The following is a 24,304-nucleotide window of genomic DNA, read 5'->3' on the forward strand; positions in this document are numbered from 1 at the left end:
TAAAAAAAACCAGTAAAAGAGATTGGACTAGATCAAGCAGAAGAAAGAATCAGCAAACTCAAAGATAAGTCATTTGAAATTATCCAGTCAGAGGAGCAAAAGGAAAAAGAACATAAAAGAATGAAGAAAGTTTGAGACTTATGGAACACAAAAAAGCAGATCAATATATGCATTGTGGGAGTCCCATAGGGAAAAGGAAGGTGGGAAGGAAGTGGGGGAAAGAGAAAGGGCCAGAAGGCTTTTTTACAGAAATGGTGGCTGAAAACTTCCTAAATCTGGGGAAGGAAATGTACATCCAGACCTAGGAACCCCAACAAACCTAAAATAAGATGAACCAAAGAAATTCACATGGGGGCACATAATCAGATTGTCAAAAGTCAAAGACAAAGAGAGAATTTTGAAAGCAGCAATTAAAAAAAGCAACTTGATATGTACAAAGGGACCCCATCAGACTATCAACGGATTTCTCAGCAGAAATCTTGGCAGGCTAAAAATATAAACTAGCATGCCACCTGGCTACTGTCTGCATGAATTCAATTTTAAAGGCACATTACAGCTGCCAATAATAATTAAAGAGGAATTCCAATCTTTACTTATGTCTCTTGAAGAACATTAAAAATTAGAATTTGTAAAAGAAGAAAGAAAGAAAGAAATCTTGCAGGCTAGAAGGGAGTGGAATTGTATAGACAAAGTACTGAAAGAAAAAACTATCAACCAATAATACTATAACCAGCAAAGCTGTCCTTAAGAAATGAAGAGAATATAAGAACTTCTCCAGACAAACAAAAGCTGAAGGAGTTAATCATCACTAGACCTGCCTTACAAGAAATGCTAAAGGGAGTTCTTCAACTTGAAACAAAGGACTCTAAACAGCAACATAAAAGCAGATGAAAGTATAAAACTCTTTGGTAAGTATACTGGACAAATACACTAATACTATAACAGTGACATATATCACTATTAATTCTAGTATAAAAGTTAAATGACAAAAGTATTAAATATAACTATGAAAATATGTTAATGGATGTTCCATATAAAAGGATGTAAATTGTAACATCAGTATTGCAAAGTGTGTTTGAGGGGTGAAGTAAAAGTGTAGAGTTTTTGTTAAATTGTTATCAGCTTAAAATAGACTGTTTAAACTATGTATTATATAAGCCCCATGGTAACCACATACACACAAAATACCTGCAGAAGATACACAAAAGAAAAATAGAAAGGAGTCAAAGCATATCAATATAAAAGAATCAATGAAAGACAAAGGAACACGGCGAGAGAGGAAAGAGGGGCAAAAAACTACAAAGCAGAAAACAGTTAACAAAATTGTAATAGTAAGTCCTTCTCTGTCAATAATTACTGTAAATATAAATGGATTAAGCCCAGTCAAGAGACAAAGAGTGGCTGAATAGATTGGAAAAAAATCCAACCATATGTTGTCTAAAAAGACTCACTTTAGATTTAAGGACGCACATAGACAAAGTAAATAGGTGGGGAAAGATACTCCATGTAAATGGTGACCAAAAGAGAGCAGGAGGGGCTATACTTATATCAGATAAAAGTAGACTTAAAGTCACAAACTATTATAAGAGACAAGGAAGGACGTTTTGTAATTATAAAAGGGCCAATTCATCAAGAACACATAACAGTTATAAATAAATATCCACCCAACAGCAGAGCACCTAACATAAGGCAAACACTGACAGGAACTGAATGTAGGAATAGGCTTCAATACAATAATAGTAGGCGACTTCAGTACCCTCACTTTTAATAATGGATAGAACATCTGGAGAGAAAATCAACAGTTAACTGATTTCAAAGTATATTACAGTGCTACAGTAAATATAACATTATGATTCTGGCATAAAGACAGACATACAGACCAGTAGGACAGAATAGAGGGCACAGAACTAAATCCATAAACATATGGTCACTTGATCTTTGACAAGAGTGCCAAGAATACACAATGTGGGAGAAATAGTCTCTTCAACAAATAATGTTGGCAAAACTGGATATCCACATACAAAAGAATGAAATTGGACCCTTACCTTGTATGATACAGAAAAGTTAACTCAAAATGTAGTAAGGACTTAAACATCACACCAGAAACTGCAAAACTCCTAGAGGAAGACATAGGGGAAAATCTTCATGACAATTGGTCTTGGCAGTTATTTCTTGGATGTGACACCAAAACCACAGGCAACAAAGCAAAATTAGACAAGTGGGCCTAGATAAAAATAAAAACTTCTGCATAGCAAAAGAAACAAGAGTGAAAAGGCAACCTATATAAAGGGAGAAAATATTTGCAAACCACATATCTGATAAGGGATTAATATCCAAAATATATTGGAAACTCCCACAATTCAAAAGGAAAAAAAATCCAAGTAACCTGATTAAAAAATGACAAAGAACTTGAATAGACATTTCCCCCAAAGAAGACATTCATATGGCCAACAGGTATATGAAAAGATCACTAACCATCAGGGAAGGGCAAATAAAGACCACAGTGAGATATCACCTCACAACTATTAGGATGGTTATTATTTAAAAATAAAAGATAAGTGTTGGCAAGGATATGGAGAAATTAGACCCCCTTGTACATTGTTGATGGGAATGTAAAATACTGGAGCTGCAATGGAAAACAGTATGGCAGTTACTTGAAAAATTAAAAATAGAACTACCATATATGATCCAGCAAGCCCACTTCTGGGTATTTATTCAAAATAATTACAGTCAGGATCTAAAAGAGATATTTGTACTCCCATGTTCATTGCAGCCTTTTCCACAATGGCCCAATGTGGAAACAACCTAAGTGACCATTGATGGATGAATAGATAAAGAAAATATGCTATATGCGTACAATGGAATATTATTCAGCCTTAAAAAAGAAGGGTATCCTGCCATATGCAACACTATAGATTTGAGGATATATGGTACATGAAATAAGCCAGTCACAGGAAGAAAAATACTATGTGGTTCCATTTGTATGAGATAGCCAAAGTAGTCAAATTCCCATAAGTAGAGAGTAGCTAAAGTAGTCAAATTCCCATAAGTAGAGAGTAGAATGTTAGTTGCCAGGGCCCAGGCAGAAAAGGATGTGGGGAGTTGCTATTCAACAGGTATAGTTTCAGTTATGCAAGGTGAATAGGTTCTGGAGATCTGCTGCACAACACTATGTCTATAGTTAACAATACTCTATTGTACTCTTACAAATTTGAGGATAGGTCTTATGTTAAGCATTCCTATCACAATAAAATTTAAGAGAAGAAACCAAGCAGAAGTAGAAATACAAAGAAGATACTGAAAAAAAAAAGTCTTCATTGAGATAAAAAATATATATATTGCATCCATTGAATAGGATTAGAATGCTGTAAAAAAAAAAAAAGAATATTCAGAGAACAAATTAAATGCAATAACAGAATGGAAAATCCAGTGGAAGGATTAGAAGATAAGTTGAGGAGATTTCCCCGGGGGGAGGGGGTGGGGGGGTGGCGGGGAAAGAGGAGGAAAAACAAGAGGAAAAAACAAAGAAAAATGGAGAAAAAAAGGGAAGTTAGAGAAGCAGTATATGAAATCTAATATTAAATAATAGGAGTTCTAGAAGAGAGATAATTAAATAAACAGAAGGAAGAAAACTATCAAATATATAATTCAAGAACATTTCTATAGCTAAAGAATATGATTTCTGGGTTAAAAGGGCCATACTGTGCCTAGCACAATAGATGAAAAACAAGACAAAGCATTATGAAATTTCAGAACATCAGAGAATGGAATAAACGATGGATTTATACAATTAATTTGGTAGAGTTTAGGTTTAAATAGATGAAAAATACAGAGAAAACTAAAGAAACAAGACTTTTATTGACTCCAGGAAAAACCAGAGGTGGTCATGGTGTACTACAAGAGTAAAAACTAGCATTTTTACGGCAATTTATAATCATAATGTCTACATTGAATATTGGCCTAACTAAATATGCAGTATAGTAATATGAGGACAATGGGAAAAGTAGGTAAAAGGAAATAAGAGATTATATCCTGATGACATCAAGGCTTGTCTTTTTTTCTCTGTCTCACCCAAACTTTCTTCAATTACCATAGCTTGGCATGGGCTGGGGACCTAAGTTGGGGAGAAAAAGGTAACCTGCTACTTGTGGGCTGTTGTTCAAAATTTTTGTGCCATTTCTCCCTGCTATTTTAGATTGGGAGTATCCCATGTTGGAGGAAAACATGCTATGTAAGAATTCCACTCTTTTGGACACCAGTAAAGCAGTAGCAATAGAGAAGGCACCACAGTTTTCAAACCTCTCTGCAATTTTAGGTAAGTTTCACATTCTTTTCCTCGTGTCACAGAGGAAACCCTTGTCTATATTGGGAAAGCAAAGTATTTTTTTCTTTTGAATGATTTCTAAGCCAAATTCATTGATTAGGGTTACCTTTGGCTACACATAATATCTGACTAATAGTAAGTAGCTTAAGCACATATGGATTTACTTTTTAAAAACATTAATTTTGAATTTTAGACTTGCAGAAAAGTTGCAAAAGTAATACAAAGGGTTCCCATATACCTCCTGTCCAGTTTTCTGAAATGTTATCTTATATAACCATAATACAATGGTCATAATCAGGAAATTAACAATGGTGTTAATCTGTTAACTAAACTATAGACCTTATTAACGTTTCACCAGTTTTTCCGCTAACGTCTTTTCTTCTGTTTCAGAATCCTATCTAGGATCCTACATTGCATTAGATTGTTATTTCTCCCTTAGTCGACTGAAGTCTGTGACAGATTCTCAGTCTTTCTTTGTCTTTCATAAGCTTGATACTTTTGAAGATTACTGATCAGTTAATTTGTAGAATCTCCCTCAATTTGAGTTTGTCTCATGATTGGAAAGAGATTATGCAGTTTTTGATAAGAATACCACAGAAATGATGTAGTAAGGAATTCTTAATATCAGTACATAAATCTTATTATTGGTGATGTTAAACTTCACTTAAGGTGGTATCTGCTGGTTTTCTCCACTGTGTAGTTGCTAGTTTCCCTCTGTAGTTACTGAATACCTAGGAAAAGATAGTTTGAGACTCCATGAGTCCTGTTTCTCCTCAAACTTTCATTCATTGATATTACCATTCATCAGAGGAACTTGACTGCAACAGTTCTTACTGTGATGTTCATCTTATGGAGATTTTCTACTTCACTCTTTCCTGTTACATTTATTAATTGCAATTGTTTTAAAATAAATGTCTATTTTCTGCCATTTATTTTTTCAGTTATTTATATCAGTATGGACTTGTGGATATTTATTTTATTTTATGTGATAAAATCCACTCCTTCCTTCCTTCCTCCCTCCCTTCCTTCCTTCTTCTCCCTCTCTTCCTCTCCCTCTCTTCCTCCCTCCTTCCATCCCTCCCTCCCTCTCCTCCTTTCTTTCTTCCTTCCTTCCTTTATTCTACTATACACATAAAGAAGTTTCAGAATTGTTAACTGAGATCCCTGTGAGAAATACTAGCTTGGCCAAAAAGTTCGTTCGGGGTTGTCCATTTATGGAAAACCTGAATGAACTTTTTGGCCAACCCAATACATTTGCTAAGTAGATTACTACAGCATTATGTACAGTTCTGTTTGTCTTTAGTGTTACAGTATCCAATCAACATACTCTTTTCCAAAATCAGTTAGGTTAGTTCTTTTCCTTTCCTCTTTCAATAAAATTGTTATTCACTTGTTATATAGTTAGATTCCTTTGGTAATGTTGGATTCAGTTTTTGATTCTCCCTTCCTAATTGGTTTTGTTTATTTATTCAGGGAGAGGGGGCTGTGGGAAGGTATGTGAAACATTGCTGTGGTTCTAAGAGTCATAGCTATGCAAAAACATATTCTCAGAAAAGTATTGCTTTCTCTTTCTTCTACTGCTACCATGACCCTTTCCCCCTCTTCTTTCTATCCCATTTCCACCCACCCCTTATAGGTAAGCAGTCTCTTTAGTGTATGCTTAACCTTTCTTGTATTTCTTTTACAGAACAAAGCCCTATGAGATTTAAAAAAAAAAAAGCCCTATGTGTTTTCTTTTTAAAATTAATTGATTTAAAGTTGATTTACAATATTGTATTAGTTTCAGGTATACAGCAAGGTGATTCAGTTATATATATATGTGTGTGTGTGTGTGTGTGTGTGTGTGTGTGTATTTTTCATACTGTTTTCCATTATATAATATTGCAAGATATTGAATATAATTCCTTGTGCTATACAGTAGATCCTTGTTATCAGTACTTATCTATTTTATATATAGTAGTTTGTATCTTTTAATCCCATACTCTTAATTTGTCCCACACCTCTTCCCTTCCCCCTTTTGTAACCATAAGCTTGTTTTCTATGTCTGTGAGTCTGTTTCTGTTTTGTATATAAATTCATTTGTATTATATTTTAGATACCACATATAAGTGATATCATATGGTATTTGTCTTTGTCTTACTTCACTAAATATAATATTCTCTAGGTCCATCCATGTTGCTGCACTTGGCAATATTCTGTTCTTTTTTATGGCTGAGTAATATTCCATATACATTCCATTATACATACATATTATATATCTATAATACATATCACATCTTCTTAAGCCAGTCATCTGTTGATAGGCATTTGGGCTGTTTCCATGTCTTGGCTATTGTAAATAGTGCTGCTGTGAACATTGGGGTGCCTGTATCTTTTTGAATTAGAGTTTTCATCTTTTCTGGATATATACCCAGGAGTGGGATTGCAGGATCATATGGTAGCTCAATTTTAAGTTTTTTGAGGAACCTCCTTACTGTTTTCCATAGTGAATGCACTAATTTACATTCCCACCAACAGTGTAGGAGGGTTCCTTTTCTCCACACCTTCTGCAGCATTTTTGTGTGTGTGTGTGTGTGTATTTTTTCATGATAGCCATTCTGACAGGTATGAGGTAATACCTCATGGTGGTTTTGATTTGCATTTCTCTGATAATTAGTGGTGCTGTGCATCTTTTCATTTGCCTGTTGGCCATCTGTATGTCTTCTTTGGAGAAGTGTCTATTTAGGTCTTCTACCCATTTTTTGATCGAGTTGTTTGCTTTTCAGTATTGAGTTGTATGATCTGTTTGTCTATATTAGATGTTAACCCCTTGTTAATTGGCATCATTTGCTAATATTTTCTTTCATTCTGTAGGTTGTCTTTTCGTTTTGTTGATGGTTTCCTTTGCTGTGCAAAAGCTTTTAAGTTTAATTAGGTCCAATTTGTTTATTTTTGCTTTGATTTCTTTTGCCTTGGGAGACTGCTCTTAGAAGATATTACTACAGTTTATGTCCAAGAATGTTTGCCTGTGTTCTCTCCTAGGAGTTTCATGGTGTCATGTTTTATATATAGGTGCTAAACCATTTTGAATTTATTTTTGTATATGGTGTGAGGGAGTGTTCTAATTTCATTGATTTACACGTAGTTATACAGCTTTCCCAGCACCACTTGCTGAAGAGACTGTCTTTTCTCCATTGTATATTCTTGCTTCTTTTATTGTGGATTAATTGAGCATAGGTGCATGGGTTTATTTCTGGGCTCTGTATTCTCTTCCATTGATCTATGTCTGTTTTTGTGCCAATACCATGCTGCTTTTTTTTTAAAGCTCTTTATTGGAATATAATTGCTTTGCACTGTTGTGCTGGTTTTTGCTGTACAACATAGTGAATCGGCTGCATTTATACATATATCCCCATATCCCCTCCCTCCCAAGATTCCTTCCCACCCTCCCCATCCCAGCCCTCTAGGTCATCACCCATCATTGAGTTGATCTCCCTGAGTTATGCAGCAGCTTCCCAGTAGCTAGCTGTTTTACATTTGGTAGTGTATATATGTCAGTGCTGCTCTCTCACTTCCTCCCAACTTCCCCTTTGCTCCCCCCTCCTTCCTCAAGTCCGTTCTCTACCATGCTGTTTTGATTACTTTAACTTTGTAGTATTGTCTGAAGTCTTGTATTATGCCTCCTGCTTTGTTCTTTTTTTCTCAGGATTGCTTTGGCAATCTGGGTCTTTTGTGGTTCCATATCAATTTTTGGATTACTTATTCTTGTTGTGTGAAATATGTCTTGGATATTTTGATAGGGATTTTATTAAATCTGTAGATTTCTTTGGGTAGTAGGACTATTTTAACAATATTAATTCTCCCAAACCAAAAGCATGGAATATCTTTCCATTTCTTTGAATCATCTTCAGTTTCCTTAATCAGTGTTTTATAGTTTTCAGCATTTAGGTCTTTCACCTAAGTTTATTCTTAGGTATTTTATTTTTTGACATGATTTTAAACAGGATTTTTTTTTAACTTTCTCTTTCAAATATTTCATTATTAGTGTAAAGAAATGCAACCTATTTGTGTATATTAATCTTGTATCCTGCTACCTTGATGAATTCATTTATTAGTTCTGATAGTTTTTTGTGGAGACTTTAGGGTTCTCTATATAGAGTATTATGTCATCTGCATATAATGACAGTTTTACCTCTTCCCTCCCATTTGGATACATTTTTGAAGAATTTTTCTTTTTTACTGAAGTATAGTTGATTTACAGTGTTGTGCCAATCTCTGCTGTACAGCCAAGTGACTCAGTTATACACATATATACATTCTTTTTAAAATATTTTTTTCCATTATGGTTTATGCCAGGAGACTGGACATAGTTCCTTGTGCTATACAGTAGGACTTTGTTGTTTATCCATTATAAATGTAAGAGTTTGCATCTACCAACCCTAAATTCCCAGTCCATCCCTCTCCCTCCCCCACTCCCCTTTGGCAACCACAAGTCTGATCTCTCTGTCTGTGAGTCTGTTTCTGTTTTGTAGACAGGCTCATTTGAGTAATATTTTAGATTCCACGTATAAGTGATACCATATGGTATTTGTCTTTCTCTTTCTGATTTACTTCACTTAGTATGATAATATCTAGGTCCATCCATGTTGCTACAGATGGCATCATTTTGTCCTTTTTTATGGCTAATATTCCATTGTATATATGTACCACATCTCCTTTATCCATTTATCTGTCAGTGGACATTTAGGTTGTTTCCATGTCTTGGCTATTGTGAATAGTGCTGCTATGAACATAGGGGTGCATGTATCTTTTTTAATTATAGTTTTGTCCAGGTATATGCCCAGGAATGGGATTGCTAGATCATATGAAAATTCTATTTTTAGTTTTCTGAGGAATACTGTTTTCCATGGTGGCTGCACCAACTCACATTCCCACCAACAGTATACGAGGGTTCCCTTTTCCATATCCCTTTTGGATATCTTTTCTTTTTCTTCCTTCCTTCCTTCCTTCCTTCCTTCCTTCCTTCCTTCCTTCCTCTCTTTCTCTCTTTCTCTATTTCTTTCCTTCTTTGTCTGATTGATGTGACTAAGACTTCCAATGCTATGTTGAATAGAAGGACTAGGAGTGGGCATCCTTGTCTTATTCCTAAATTTAGTAGGAAGGTGTCCATCTTTTCACCATTGAGTATTTTGTTGGCTGTGGGCTTGTCATAAATGGCTTTTATTATGTTGAGATATGTTCCCTCTATACCCACTTTGGTGAGAGTTTTTATCATGAGTAGATGTTGAATTTTATCAAATGCTTTTTCTGTGTCTTTTGAGATGATCATGTGGTTTTTGTCTTTCCTTTTGTTAACTTGGTATATCACATTGATTGATTTGCATATGTTGAACCATCCTTGCAATCCTGGATTGAATCCAACTTAATCATAGTGCATGATCCTTTTTTTGTATAGTTGGATTCAGTTTGCTCATATTTTATTGAGGATTTCTGCATCTATATTCATCAACGATATTGGCCTATAATTTTCTTTTTTTATTCATTCATTTTTTCCCTTCATTTCTCATAGAATGAATTTGGGAGTACTCCCTCCTGTTCAATTTTCTGAAATAATTTAAGAGAGATAGGTACTAGTGCTTCTTTGTATGTTTGGTAGAATTTCTCGGGGAAGGCATCCAGTCCTGAATTTTTGTTTACAAGGAGTTTTTTAAATTACAGATTCTATTTCACTTCTAGTGATCAGTCTGTTCAAACTATCTGTTTCTCCTTAACTCAGTTTTGACAGGTTGTATGTTTCTAGAAACTTGTCCATTTTTTCTAGGTTTTCCAATATGTTGGCTTGTATCTGTTCATAGTATGCTCTTTTTTTTTTTTTTTTTGTATTTCTGTGGTATCACTTGTATTTCTCCTCTTTCATTTCTTATTTTGTTTAGTCTTTTTTCTTCTTTGTGAGACTGGCTAGAGGTTTGTCAATTTTGTTTATCTTTTCAAAAAATCAGCTTTTGGTTTTATTGATCTTTTGTATTACATTTTTATCTCTATTTTATTTATTTCCTCTCTGATCCTTATAATTTCCTTTCTTCTCCTGACTTTGGGTTTTGTTTGTTTTTCTTTTTCTAACTCTTTTAGGTAGTAGGTTAGCTTGTTTGAGATTTTTCTTGTTTCTTGAGGAGGGCCTATATTGCTGTGAATGTCTCTCTTAGAACTGCTTTTGCTGAATCCCATAGATTTTTCTATGGTTGTGTTTTCATTTTTGTTTGTCTCAAGGTATTTTCTGATTTCTTCTTTGATTTCAACATTGACCCTTTTTTTTTTTTTTTTAGTAGCATGTTGTTTATTTAGTCTCCATGTGCTTTTGTTCTTTTCCTGTTTTTCTTTTTGTGGTTGATTTCTAGTTTCATACCATTGTGGTCAGAAAAGATGCTTGAAATAATTTCTGTCCTCTTAAATTTGTTGGGGCTTGTTTTGTGACCTATTATATGACCTATTCTGGAGAGCATTCCATGCACACTTGAGAAAAATGTATATTTGGGGTTTTTTTTGGATGTTGTGTCCTGTAGACCTCAATTAAGTCCAATTGGTCTGTTGTATCATTTAGGACCTCTGTTGCCTTATTGATCTTCTGTCTGGGTGATCTCTACATTGATGTCAGTGGGGCATTAGAGTCTCCTGCTATTACTGTGTTATTATCCATTTCTCCTTTTACGACAGTTAGTATTTGTTTTATATATTTAAGTGCCCCTATATTGGGTACATATATGTAAATAAGTGTAATATCTTCATCTTTGTATTGATCCCTTTATCAATATCATTATATAATGCCCTTCTTTGTCTTTCTTTATGACTTTTGTTTTAAAGTCTATTTTGTCTGAGTATTGCTGCCCCCACTTTCTTGTTGTTTGTGTTTGCATGAAATATCTTTTCCCATCCCCTCACTTTCAGTCTGTGTGTGTCTTTATCTTTTGCCCTGAAGTGAGACTTTTTTAGGCAGCATATTGTAGGTTCTTGTTTTTTTTATCCAATCTACCACTCTATAGCTTTTTTTAGGAGCATTCAGCTCATTTTATTTAAAGTAAGTATTGATAGGTATGTACTTATTGACATTTTAATTTTTGTTTTCCAGTTGTCTTTGTAGTTCTTTGTTCATTTCTTCTTTTTGTTTACCCTTTTGTGGTTTGATGGTTTTCTTTTTTTTTTGTTTATAAATTTATTTATTTATTTATTATTTATCTATTTTATTGGCCGTGTTGGGTCTTTTTTTGCTGTGCACAGGCTTTTTTTAGTTGCGGTGAGTGGGGGCTACTCTTCGTTGTGGTGCACAGGCTCCTTATTGCCATGGCTTCTCTTGTTGTGGAGCACAGGCTCTAGGCGCATGGGCTTCAGTAGTTGCAGCACATGGGCTCAATTGTTGTGGCACGTGGGCTTAGTTGCTCCGCGGCATGTGGGATCTTCCTGGAGCAGGGATCGAACCCGTGTCCCCTGCGTTGGCAGGCAGATTCTTAACCACTGTGCCACCTAGGAAGCCCCGATGGTTTTCTTTTGCAGTGTGTTTGAGCTCCTTTCTTTTTGGTTTTTGAGTATCTTTTGCATGTTTTTGATTTGTGGTTACCCTGGATTACAAGTGTGTTGACCCATAATTATATCTACTTGCTTTAAACTGGTAGTCATACAAGTTCAAACACATTCTAGAAGATCTACATTTTATACTACCTTCCCCCACATTTTGTGATTTTGATGTCCTATTTTACATCTTCATGACTATTGTTTTGCTGTTAAAAGTAGTTATCATTTTTACAAAATTGTTTGATTATTTTTTGTACTCTATGTACTGGCTTAAGTGATCATCAATCCTTTTATGTATTTGCCTTTCCTATTGTGATTTTTTCCATTCCTATAGATTCTTGCTTCTTTTCTATTTAGAAAAGACCATTCAATAATTCTTTTAGCATAGGTGTAGTATTGTTGAATTCTTTTAGTTATTGCTTGTCTGAGAAATTCTTTATCTTTCCGTCTGTTCTAAATGATAATCTTGCCAGTAGAGTACCCTAGGTTGAAGGTTTTTCCCTTTCAGGACTTTGAATGTATCATGCCACTTCATTATGGCCTGAAAAGTTTCTACAGATAAATCAGCTGATAGCTTTATGGGGATTCCCTTGTAACTGACTCTTTGTTTTTTTCTTGTTGCCTTTAGAGTCCTCTCTTAATCTTTAACTTTTGCCATTTTAATTATGATATATCTTGGTGTGGCTCTATTTGGGTTCATCTTGTTTGGCACTCTCTGTGCTTCCTGTGCCTGGATATATTTCCCTCTTTAGGTTTGGGAAGTTTTCAGCCATCATTTCTTCAAATACATTTTCCATCTCTCTCTCTTTCTCCTTGTAGAACCCCTGTTATATGTAGGCTGGCACATTTTGTATTATTCCATAGATCTCATATGTTGCTTTCATTTTTTTTCATTTGTCTTTCTATCTGCTGTTCTGATTGGGTGATTTCTATTATTCTGTCTTCCAGATCACTTATTTTCTCTTCTGTGTTATTTAGTTTGCTATTCATTGCTTCTAGATTGGTTTTTATCTTGGTAATTGAATTGTCTATTTTTGGTTTATTTTTATAATTTCTAGTTCCTTGTTACTGTGATCTGCATTTCTATCAATAATCTTTCTTAATTACGCTAGCCTTTTTATTACCACATTTTTGAATTCAGAGTCTAGTAGACTGGTGAGCTCTGTTTCATTGTTTTTTCTTACAGAGGATTTCTTTTCTTTTTTTGTGGGGGAGGGACTTGTTTGCATTTGTGTTTATTGTGCTTTATGCTTTGGGTATATTCTTAAGATGCATACCAGAGGATTTCTTTGTTCTTTTAATTGGGAGTAGTTCCTCTGGCTTTTCATTTTACTTAACTTTCTCTGTCTCTATTAATTTAAGAGAAACAGTTATCTACTATGGTCTTGAAGGAGTGTTTTTATGTGGCAGCATCCTGGTGCAGCCTGTGTGTTTCCAGTGTTTTTGATGCAAAGGCTGGTTTTAGTATAGGCACCAGCCATGTTTTTCCTCAGGTTGTGCTGACCGTTATTCCCTTCATAGGGGGAAGTATCAGTACTTCATGCTGAAGTATCTAGAGCCTATGCAGAATGTGAAGCATGGCTTCCTCTTTGCTCAGTGGCTGTCACCACCTTGTCAGAGGCAGTGTCTGCTCCCCAGTTGTTGGATTAGAAGCTCTGAAGTTCGCATTTGATCAGGCTCTGTTGTCCTTGAGTGTGTCCCATGCTCAAAGCAAGAGAGGCCCATTTGGTCACAGAGGACCTAAGTGCTGCCTGTGTAGGCATCTGTGGTTCTTCTCAGAAGTAGCTCAAGGTCACATCCCTTTCTCTGTTGTGTTTGTCCCAGATATAGTGCAAGACTGTGGTATGACATAGGCTGGGGGACAGGGCATCGTGGATACAGGAATTGAGGTTGCTGTGCTAACTCCAGAGATCTGGGCTGCCTCTGTGGCAGACATCTCCCAGGACCTGTCTGTTTCAGATCTACCACTAAAGTGCGGTGTAGAGTAGGTAGACCTGGGGCACTCTCACTGGGAGACAAACCACCACCTATTCCTGAGTGCACTGACAGTGGCCTCCATAGCTCCACCCGGATTACACTTCAGATCCTCTGGGCTGTCTCTGCGTGGCTAGATGGAGCCCTTTCCCAGGGGCTGTGTGCTCAAGGTTCAGCGCTTAACCACTGCACACTCTGATGCCACCCTATGCACATGCTGACAGTGCCCACCACAACTCTACCCAGCTCACACTCCAGGCACCCTGGTCTGTCTCTGGGTGGCTTAGACCACGTCTTTGCCCAAAATCTGTGACAGACCATAGTTTGGAGTGGGTGTGGTTGGGGTACTTACCCCTTTGGGTTGGGAAGTGCCATGAGGTTCTTTTTGCCCTGATAGTTGGCAAGCCAGCATGTATGTACTCCTCATGAGTAGAGTCTAAGCTTTTCCAGCCCTTCTATCTGTCTCAGCGGATTTACCAGCAGGCAAGAGACTTGTCTCCTGTGCACAGGTTGGGCTTGACTTGCTCACTCCCCAGGGCAAAGGTCCATGCATGCGGACCTTTCCTTCCTTACAGATCCCTCCCAGAGGCACAGGTCCTGATCTGATGCTTTTTTTTTTCCATCTCACCTGGTTATATGGAGATCTTTCTCATAGCTTTGGTTGTATAGGAGTTTTCCTGCCAGTTTCCAGTTTTCCATGAGAATTGTTCCACGTGTAGAGTATTTTTGATGTATTTGCTGTGGGAGGTGAACTCCATGCTCTCCTATTCTGCCATCTTGATTCACCTCCCCTGAATTGTATTTCTAATAGGTTGTTTTTTTTCCTTTCTTAGGTACTTCTTCAGAAGACTATGAGAAATGCCATAGAAAAGTGTAAGAACTAACATTTTTAACGTTATTATGCTTTTAAAACTTTGTGTTCTAATAGTTATATAGCAGGTATGATTGTTAGCCCACAAATTCAGGTGTTTGTTTATTCAATATTTGTTGAGAACTCACTGTTTGCCAGAATTGTTCTGATTGCTGAAGGTATATTTGCTGTCTCTCCCTTTGTCTGTCTATCTATCTAGCTAATTGCTATAGTGAAAAAAATTGCTTAAAAACAAAATATCTGTCTTCGTTGAGTCCACATTCTAGTTGGAAGAGATGGACAATAAATAAATAAGCAAGTAAATTTATACTGTGCTATATGATAATGAATGCTATGGAGAAAAATAAAGCAAAATAGGGGACTAGGGAGTATTGGGATGGAGATTTGCTCTTTTAAGTAGTGTGGTCAGAGACTCAGCACTGAAAAGGTAACATTTGAGCAGAGACCTAAAGGATACAGAGCAAGCTGTGTAACTTATTGGAGGAAAGAGCATTCCAGGTAGAGGGAATAGCTGGAGCCATGCCCTAAGGCAAGAAGGCCTGGGCTTCCGGTGAAGGAGGAGGGAGTGAGGTAGGAGATAAAGTGAGAGAATAAGCAAGAGGTCAGATCATATAAGGCATTTTAGGCAAATATAAATGAATTGGAAAGCCTTTGAAGGATGATGTGATATGACTTATTTTTGAAAAGAACCACCTTAGGTGCTGTGTTGAGAATAGACTATGATGAGGCAAGGAATTAGGAAAATTATAGTTAGGAGAATACTGTCCTAATCTGGGCAAGAAATATTGGAGTATGGACCAGAGTGGCAAGAGGAGAGATAGTGAGAGGTCAGATTTTGGATATATTTTGAAAGCAGAACTAACAGGATCCACTGAAGAACTGAATGGTGAAGTATTAAAGTAGTCAAGGCTAACTCCATGGTTTGGGCTTGAGCAACTGGAAGGATGGAGTTGCCATTTATTAAGATGGGGAAGACTGAGGAGAAACGTATTACTGGGGGAAGATGAGTTTGGTTCAAGACATGTAGACTGAAGGGTAAGGTATGTGAGAGATATGTTCAAGGAGGTGGTCGCATTCTTGATCATGAATGGCCTTAAGAGCTGGTATTTTTATTTTGTCCTGAATATGATAAAAGCCTATGAAAGATTTTCAGTAGCACTGTAAAATACAGTGATTTTTTTAAACACCTAATCTTCAGAGGTTGAAAGAATGTATACAAGATTCATACAAGTTTAAAAACAAAGTCAGGAGACACCATCAAGAAAGTGAAAAGACAGTATACACAATGGGAGAAAATATTGGCAAATCATATATCTGATGAGGGACTTGTATGCAGAATATATAAACAACTCTTATAACTCAACAATAAAAGGACAAATAACCTGATTTAAAAATGGACAAAGCATCTGAACATACATTTCTCCATAGAAGATAAGTATATGGCCAATAAGCACATGAAAAGATGCCGAATATCATTATCAATTTGGGAAATGCAAATCAACTTCAATTTGAGGAGCTACTTCACACCCACTGGGATGGCTATAATCAGAAAGACAGATAACAACAAGTATTGTCTTGGATGTGGAGAAGTTGGAACTCTCATACATGGCTGGTGGGAATTTTAAATAGTGAAGGTGCTTTGGAAAATAGTTTGGCAGTTCCTCAAAATGTTACTTATGACCCAGCAATTCAGTCCTAGTTTTGCATACCAAAGAGAAATGAAAACTATGTGTACACAAAATCTTGTACATGAATGTTCACAGCAAGTTTATTCATAACATCCAAAAAGTATAAACAATCCAAATATCTATCTACTAATGAATAGATAAATAAAATATGGTATATCCATAGTGGAATATTATTCAACAACAAAAGAAATGAAATTCTAATATGCACTACAACATGGATGAACCCTGCAAATATTCTGCTAAGTGAAAGAAGCCAGTCATACAAGATCACATATTTTATGGTTTCATTCATATGAGGTATCAAGAATAGACAAATCTATAGAGACAGGAAGCAGATTAATGATTGCATAAGACTGGGAGGTTTGGGAAGAAATGAAGATTGACTGCTGGTGGGTGCAGGGTTTCTTTTTGGGGTGATGAAAATGTTCTAAAATTAATTGTGATGGTGGTTGCACAACTCTGTGAATATACTAAAAATCATTGAATTATACACTCTAAATTGGTAAATTGTATGGTATGTGAATTATATCAGTAAAGCTGTTAAAAAAACAAAGTTAGGACCAAGGAAACCAAGGAGATATAATTTTTAATAGATGATATAGGTAAGAAAGGGACTAGAACAAAAATAAATAAGCTATAAGAGTTGAGTCAGATAATTTAATTGAGCCATATTTTGGCTCTAAGCTTCTTGAGATACAAGGAAAATGTCTGTAGCTATTTGATAAATTTTGTGACCTTCAAATAATCATGTACAACTCTTGCTGTCTTATAACAAGATTTTCTTTTTTACCAGAATTAAATGGTAGACAGCACAATGTTGTCTTCTTTGATGAGGATCTATAATATAGGTATTTTGTATTGCTGAGTGCATGGGGGCAAGGACTGATAAATTGCTGAGTGAAAATTTCTGTGGAATTTTTAATTACCCAACCAAAATTCTTGCATATCATCCTACCTCTTTGCAAACATATGCATCATCATATTTCTGTCTTGTGCAGTCACTCTTACAGCCAAGAGAAAGATGGATTAGGAGTGATTAGATTGAAGGGATGACTATTGTGGCATTCCAAGTGAGGCATGATTAGGACCTGAACTTTAGCAGCGAGGATTGCTTAGAAGGAAAATTTGAGAACAATTCAGGAGTGATAATCAACTGTTGTTAATGATTGGTTGATTAAGGAAGGAAAATGGAGTCCATGTTGACCCCCAGCCCTCTGACTTAGGAAATAGGATGAATGATGACTCATTCACTACGTAAAGGAACACAAATAGAAAAGCAAGAGTGAGTTGGGGTGACAAGTCTGGAAAACACTGAAATACCTACAGCATTTTGGGGTGAAGATATCTCACAGGTATATCCCAGCCTGGAAAGCAAGGGAAAGGTTCTGAGCTGAAAGCATAGTTGTCCCCTTGGGAAAGTGTGTAGAGTGAGGAAAAGAATAGCTTTAGGGCTTCCCTGGTGGCACAGTGGTTAAGAATGTGCCTGCCAATTCAGGGGACACAGGTTCAAGCCCTGGTCCAGGAAGATCCCACATGCGGCAGAGAAACTAATCCCATGTGCCACAACTACTGAGCTTACACTCTAGAGCCTGTGAGGCACAACTGTTGCACCCATGTGCCACAACTACTGAAGCACGCGTGCCTAGAGTCCCTGCTCTGCAACAAGAGAAGCCATAGCAATGAGAAGCCCAGCAACGAAGAGTGGCCCCTACTGGCCACAACTAGAGAAAGCCCGCACACGCAGCAACGAAGACCCAGCACAGCCAATAAATAAATAAATAAATAAATAAAAATTAAAAAAAATAGGTTTAGTATGATTGCCTCCTTATAGTTATGCTTGCATCTAAATGATGAGAAATTTCTGAAGAAAAGAAAATCTATGACTGTTATTCTTGGGTGCATTTTTTATTCTTCCTTGGTGAACAACAACGAAAATTCTAAGGATAAATTATTAAGAAAATACAGCTTTATTAATTTTTTTAAATAACTGATCTAAACTTTGGGCTTTCATCACCTTTCTTTTCTGTTTAGCAGGGAAATGATGAGTTAAACTTATTAATGCTATCCAGTTACCTCCACGTAAAAGTCTGTTTTGGGTAAATGCTGAGTCTTTCAGATTATCTCCCTTTCCATATTCCTGAGGATGATCATACCTCTTGATTTGCCTGGGACAGTCCCAGTATGTGCCTGCTGTTCTGACATAATCTTTAATAGAGCTCCCTTTTACTCTTAGAAAGGTCCCAGTTTGGACAAATTGTCAGCCTAAATATAGGTGTGTAGGCCAGAGGTGGGGGAGGGGTGAAGTTGGGTCTTGAGGGTGTCTGGGATCCACAAGTTGTCTCTGAATTTTTACTAATTTGTGCTGCAGGTTTCAAGACTAGTTCTATACCTGGGCTGGACTCTACTAATAAAGTCATTGATGAACTTACAGCCTTATTTTGGGTCTGAAGTCCTCCATTGCTGATTTTTCCTCACCTTAGCTTTTGTTGGCATTCCAAACCCCTAAAGTCTCATTGAAGTCCTCCATCCAGACTTTGACCTCATTGCCTTTCTGCAGCCTTTGTGGTAAACTCACCTAGGCACAACAGTCCTATGCCAGGTATTTTGGTTCTAAATTTGACCACCTTCTCTGCATTGCCTTTGGTATGTGGAACCTTGAGAACAAGTTTACCTTACCCTACTAGAGGGCTGAGGCCTCCTCTCTGCCTGAGTATCCCAAGCTCTTATTTTTGTATTGTTTCAACCTTGTGTGGGTGTTTTCTCCTGGAGTTCTAAATAGGGAGTTTGGCACATGCCCCCTCTACTTTGGGCTTTCTCGTCACCTCTTCTAATGTCATCTTCCCACCTGTTACCCCCACCTCCAGATTTTGCGCTTGAGGGAGAGAAGTCAGTCCTCATTGTCTAACTGCTTGTTTTCTAAGCCTCTGCCTCCTTTATCTTTCCAATAAATGTTTAGACTGGAAGGCATATAGGGGGGATCTATCTTAGGTCACATACTGAGTTCTTTCTATGTTCTATGGCTAATAGTAAACTCTGTAGTTCTGTCCACGTAAAACTCTGGTTCTGTCCACAAACCTTAATCTACATATGTTAATAGGAACTTGGGAAATGTAGCAGGATGTTGAATGTGCTTTCATGTAGTCTTAGAGTTTGGACAGTGACCTCAATAGATGAGAACAAAATAAAAATGAAAATTACCCCATGCCCTATTCTGTGTAGAACCACTTATGTAGAGTTTGTAATAGGGGAGATTAAAACCTAGTTCTTTCAGCATTAGCCCATCACCAGTCTCCAAGCTATTTAAGTAAAGATTAAGAATGCACTGAGAGGATGAAATGATCAGGAATGTTTATTTCTTTGAGAAGAGTTGTTGGTGTCATATGCAAGGAGAGAGGGAAACTTCTCCCTCACCTCAACACAAGAGAGGAAGCTCCCAGAGAAACATTTGGAAAGTTCAACATATGTTCCCTGGAATTTGGTTTCTGACTCAACCCCTGAAAAGGCTAAAAGCAAGAAGGTCTGTTAGATGCTTTGAAATGGCTGATAAAAGGGACTTTAGGTATACTTTCAGAGTTTAGCACAGCACAAGGGATCATCTTGAAAGGGATCATGCCCAATATGACTTCCTGGAAAGGACAAAGTAAACTTGACTGAAAAGAGGCTGGAAATTCTATCATCAAATGCAAAAGGTGAGGACCTCATAAAGAGCAGCAAGTGAGAGAGCCCCAGGGATAGGGAAATCTTATCACTGAACCCTTCAAAATACTTCAGGTTTGAAAGAGTCAGCATCTGGTTATCTTTCATGCCTGAAGGGCACCAAGGACATATTATAATAGTATCAGTTAGGATCAGGGAAGACCTTTCCTATCCTTTCCTACAATTCCTTTCTGCTACTCCAATGCCAGAGGATCCTGAAGAGTGGTTAACAAACGGGGAAAGAAAAAGAACAAGAAATAGAGAAAAAAACCAAAAAACAAAACCATGGTTGCTTTCCTCACTGCAGGTTATGAATCTGAATCAGACTTAGGTTGGGAAAAGGAAGAGGTTTAAATTGGATAATAAGACTTTGGTGTTGTGATATTAGACTGGGCTTTTTATTACCTGAAGATGACTATTTATTACCAGGGAATACCACGAAGCAATAGAATTTTGTTCTTTTTATGGCTTAGTAGTATTCCATTGTATATATGCACCACATCTTCTTTATCCACTCATCTGTTGATGGATATTTAGGTTGTTTCCATGTCTTGGCTATTGTGAATAGGGCTGCTATGAACATAGGGGTGCATGTGTCTTTTTGAATTATAGTTTTTAACAGGATGAATTTGAAGGTTAAATATGAAGGAATAAAACTCTTTTTTGCTTACTGAGCTCAACTTTTCACTAAAGCAGTAATAGGCATTTAAAAATCTTCTCACATTTAGTTTTCAACTCCACTGTCTTGCTGGAGACTCAGAAATCCCACTTTGGTGGTCAAAGGCTGAGGTTTGATCCTTTTGTATTCCTCTTGTAATAGCTAATCTTTGTTTGCACTTTTGGATAGGATTGGGGGCAGTCTCATTTGTGAAAGTATAAAATAGAAAAGAATAGTAATTTTTTAAAAGTATTACCTCTCATGTTACATGAGAACCTTACCACAAGAATCCTGGAAAACAAGATTACTATTCCTTTTGCATAAATGAGATAGTCAAGACTCAAGACAGGTTAAGTAACTTTTCCAAGGCCACTCAAGTGTAAGTAGCAGAACTGAGCTTTAAATCGAGTTCTGTCTGATTCTAAACACTGTGCTTTGACCTCTATGTATATTGGCCTCACACTGATGAATGTATAAATAGATTGCTTTTTATTATTAAACTATTTGTTCATGTAGATATGTTAACATTTTTTCTAACTAGTTTTATTTTTCTACAGGATAATTGATTGCATAGAAATGTCCTTATTTTTTTTAAGTATTATTTGAGGATTCTAAAAAGTCACTGAAAGAGTAAAAGAATCCCATTAATTTGTTTTTATTCTAGCATGATGATGTTAGAAGACCAAAGTATTTCTCCAAAACCAAAGAGTACTTCAAATTCAGAATCAGGTAATTAGTAATGAAACTAATCATTTTTATAATCCTCTATTTCTTTATTTTTATCATAGTGCAGTATATGTTAAGAAAACTGGTAGACCAGGAAATTGAATGCTTTTTAGTGTGGTTGTATTTAAGAAATGAAGATATGTGAGGTTAGGTCTTAACTATTCCCACAACATCCATCAATTCATTTAATAAACATTTACTGAGTATGTATTCTGTACTAGGCTTTACTATATATACCAGTAGAGAGTGACATATTTTCCCAGCCCTTGTAAATTTCAGTCATAGGAGAGGAAGATAATCAGTAAACAGATACATTGGAGTTATGTGTGATGATTGAAAAATAAAAGAGTCAACAAAGTGCCTTGCATTATTGGCCCTCCGTTATTTAGCTTACTATTAGAATAAACTTAGCAAGACATTTATAACCTTATTAATATCTGCTGTATTTCAGATTTCTATTTTCTTTATTTCCTGCAACAAATTTAATAACATCTGTTTGGGGGTAAATTTAAAGAATTGCTTGCTTTGCTCCTGATGGATATAAATGTTTGTATGAACTTAAAAAAAAATTTTTTTTGTGTTATCTTCACTATAAGCAGTTGTCTTAATGAGCATTTAGAAAATGCCAGCTATTATGCTAGGAAGTATGGGTATAAAAATGATTAAGATGGTTTCCATTCTAAGGGAAATGAATCTAGTGATTAAAAACTAAACTTGCAAAAGCACACATCCTTGGAAAGAGTAACACCTATTACCCTGGAAGGTGAGCATTAGAAGGAAGATTTGCTTTATAGATAAAAAATTAAGGAACTTGTGAACAAGAGAAGAAAGATATGAAAGGGAAAGTTGATAAGGGTACCAGAAGCAATCACCATTTTATTTAGGTCTTGCCAAATAAATAGTTTTGATTTGGCTGTGGAAAATATTGTTTATAAAGCTTGGTAGTAAGGCAGAATAATGATTCTGTAATTATGTGTGCTTTTATATTCTTACTTTTATGTGATTGGTTGACTTAAATTTTCGAATTAAATCACATCTTACTCTAGAGGTATTTTTTACACATTCCTTAATTCAGCAAATCCAAGTTTGTTCCACTTGTTTGTCAGGCTCTTTTCTAAGTGTTAGGAAACCAAGAAACAGCTATATTCCTGCCCTCAAGGGTTCAGTAGTCTAGTAATAGAAACAAACAAACAAGAAATTATTTCGCAGATATCTCATGCTCAGTCTTCTCTGCAATCTTATCTACTGCTATTAGCTATTAAATGTGGGAGTTCTTAAAGGCTGATTCCTAAATTTTAATCTCTTTTCAGTCTACCCCCTGATATGTATAAGTGTCCTGTAAAAGGCAGGGCTTCCAAATTTTCCATTCTAGACTCTCCTCTGAGGTAAGACCCTTATATGCAGATGCCTTCTGGACATCTCCCCTTGGATATTTCAGAGACACCTTATCTCATCATTCATTAATTCCACTCATTCAACAAATATTTATTAAGTACCTACAGTGTAACACAAACTTTTAGTTGCTGGGGAACATGACAAATTCCTTGCCCTAGCAGAGTTTATCTTATAGTGGAGAAAGAAAGATAATAAAAAGATAAACAAATACATATATAACGACGTCAGAAATAAGTAATGAGGGAAAATAAAGAAGGGTAAAAACAGGGAATGTGACTAGGGATGCTGTTTTAGACAGGTTAATCAGGATAGGCCTCAGAGGTGACATTTGTGCAGAGCTTAAATGAAGTGAGACAGTGGGCCATGTGAAAATCTGGGGACAGAGCATACCAGGCAAAGGGAATAATAACAAGAGAAAAGGCCATGAGATGGGAATGTGTTCAGCATGTTTGAAGAAGAGAAAAGAGGTTAGTGTGACTGGAGCAAAATGAGGAAATAAAAATGAATGGTTGAAATTGTGGTCAGAGAGCAAGTGGTATAATGTAGAGTCTCATATACCATCACAAGGAGTAGGGATTTTTTTTTCTAAATGTGCTGATAAGTGCATTCTTAGAGCAGAGGAATAACATGACCAGGTACATATTTTAGCTACTATGGGGAGAATAGACTAAGGGGCAAGAGTGGAAGCAAGGGAGAAAAAGATGGCGGCAAAGTAGAAGGACGTGGAGGGCATCTCTCTCCACAGATGCATCAGGAGTACATCAAAAGATGCAATATTTCCGACAGAAAACCATCTGAATGCTAGCAGAAGGCCTTGGACACCAGAAAGGACTGCAAAGATTCCCAGCATAACTGGGTAGGACAGAGGGAAAAAAAAAAAGGAGAGGAGAAGAAGAAAGGAAAGGGACGGGTCCTATACCCTGGGGTGGGGGGAGCTGAAACAGAGGAGAGATTGCTGAATTCAGGGAATCCCCCCCTCACCTGATGGGGAAACCCCCTCTCCAACAGGAAATTTGATTAGGTCAGAAGGGAGACATTTGGGACTGTCCAAAGAGGGTGAAGTGGCCGATCTGTGGAAGACAGGAAAGAGTGAGAAACACACAGAGGGTCTGTACTACAGCCCTGTGTGTCCCAGACTGAGATGTGGGTCACAGCTGTACAGGGCGTCTGTGAGCTGGAACGTGGGAACCAGAGAACTGGTTCAGGGTGAGAACCGTTGTTGGCTGTGGGGAGATGGACTGAGGGGACAGGAGGGAAGAAATCCGCAGTGGAGAATGCCTACTGCAGAAAGCTGGGTGGCCAAGGTGTTGGGGCGCTACTGCTGACTCACAAGCAGTGGGGAGGAGCCACTGTTGTAGCCTCTCTCGGAGCCTGCAACGAACAAAGGGAGGTCCCCTCTGGGCCTGGCTGTCACAGTCAACAAGGGATAG

At 36.8% G+C, this 24,304-nt stretch overlaps 1 protein-coding gene across 1 annotated transcript in view; it reads left to right on the forward strand.

The window, feature by feature from the left end:
• Positions 1–24,304, forward strand: part of MEIKIN (meiotic kinetochore factor) — a 121,837-nt gene that overhangs the window by 15,224 nt on the left and 82,309 nt on the right. Inside the window, exons 6-8 of the mRNA XM_057701133.1 lie at positions 4,196–4,315; positions 14,674–14,713; positions 21,418–21,482. Coding sequence (XP_057557116.1) covers positions 4,196–4,315; positions 14,674–14,713; positions 21,418–21,482 — 225 coding nt within the window. The remainder of the gene's footprint in view (positions 1–4,195; positions 4,316–14,673; positions 14,714–21,417; positions 21,483–24,304) is intronic.

This window comes from Hippopotamus amphibius, chromosome 1 (assembly GCF_030028045.1).
Source record: "Hippopotamus amphibius kiboko isolate mHipAmp2 chromosome 1, mHipAmp2.hap2, whole genome shotgun sequence".
Classification (NCBI taxonomy): Eukaryota; Metazoa; Chordata; class Mammalia; order Artiodactyla; family Hippopotamidae; genus Hippopotamus; species Hippopotamus amphibius.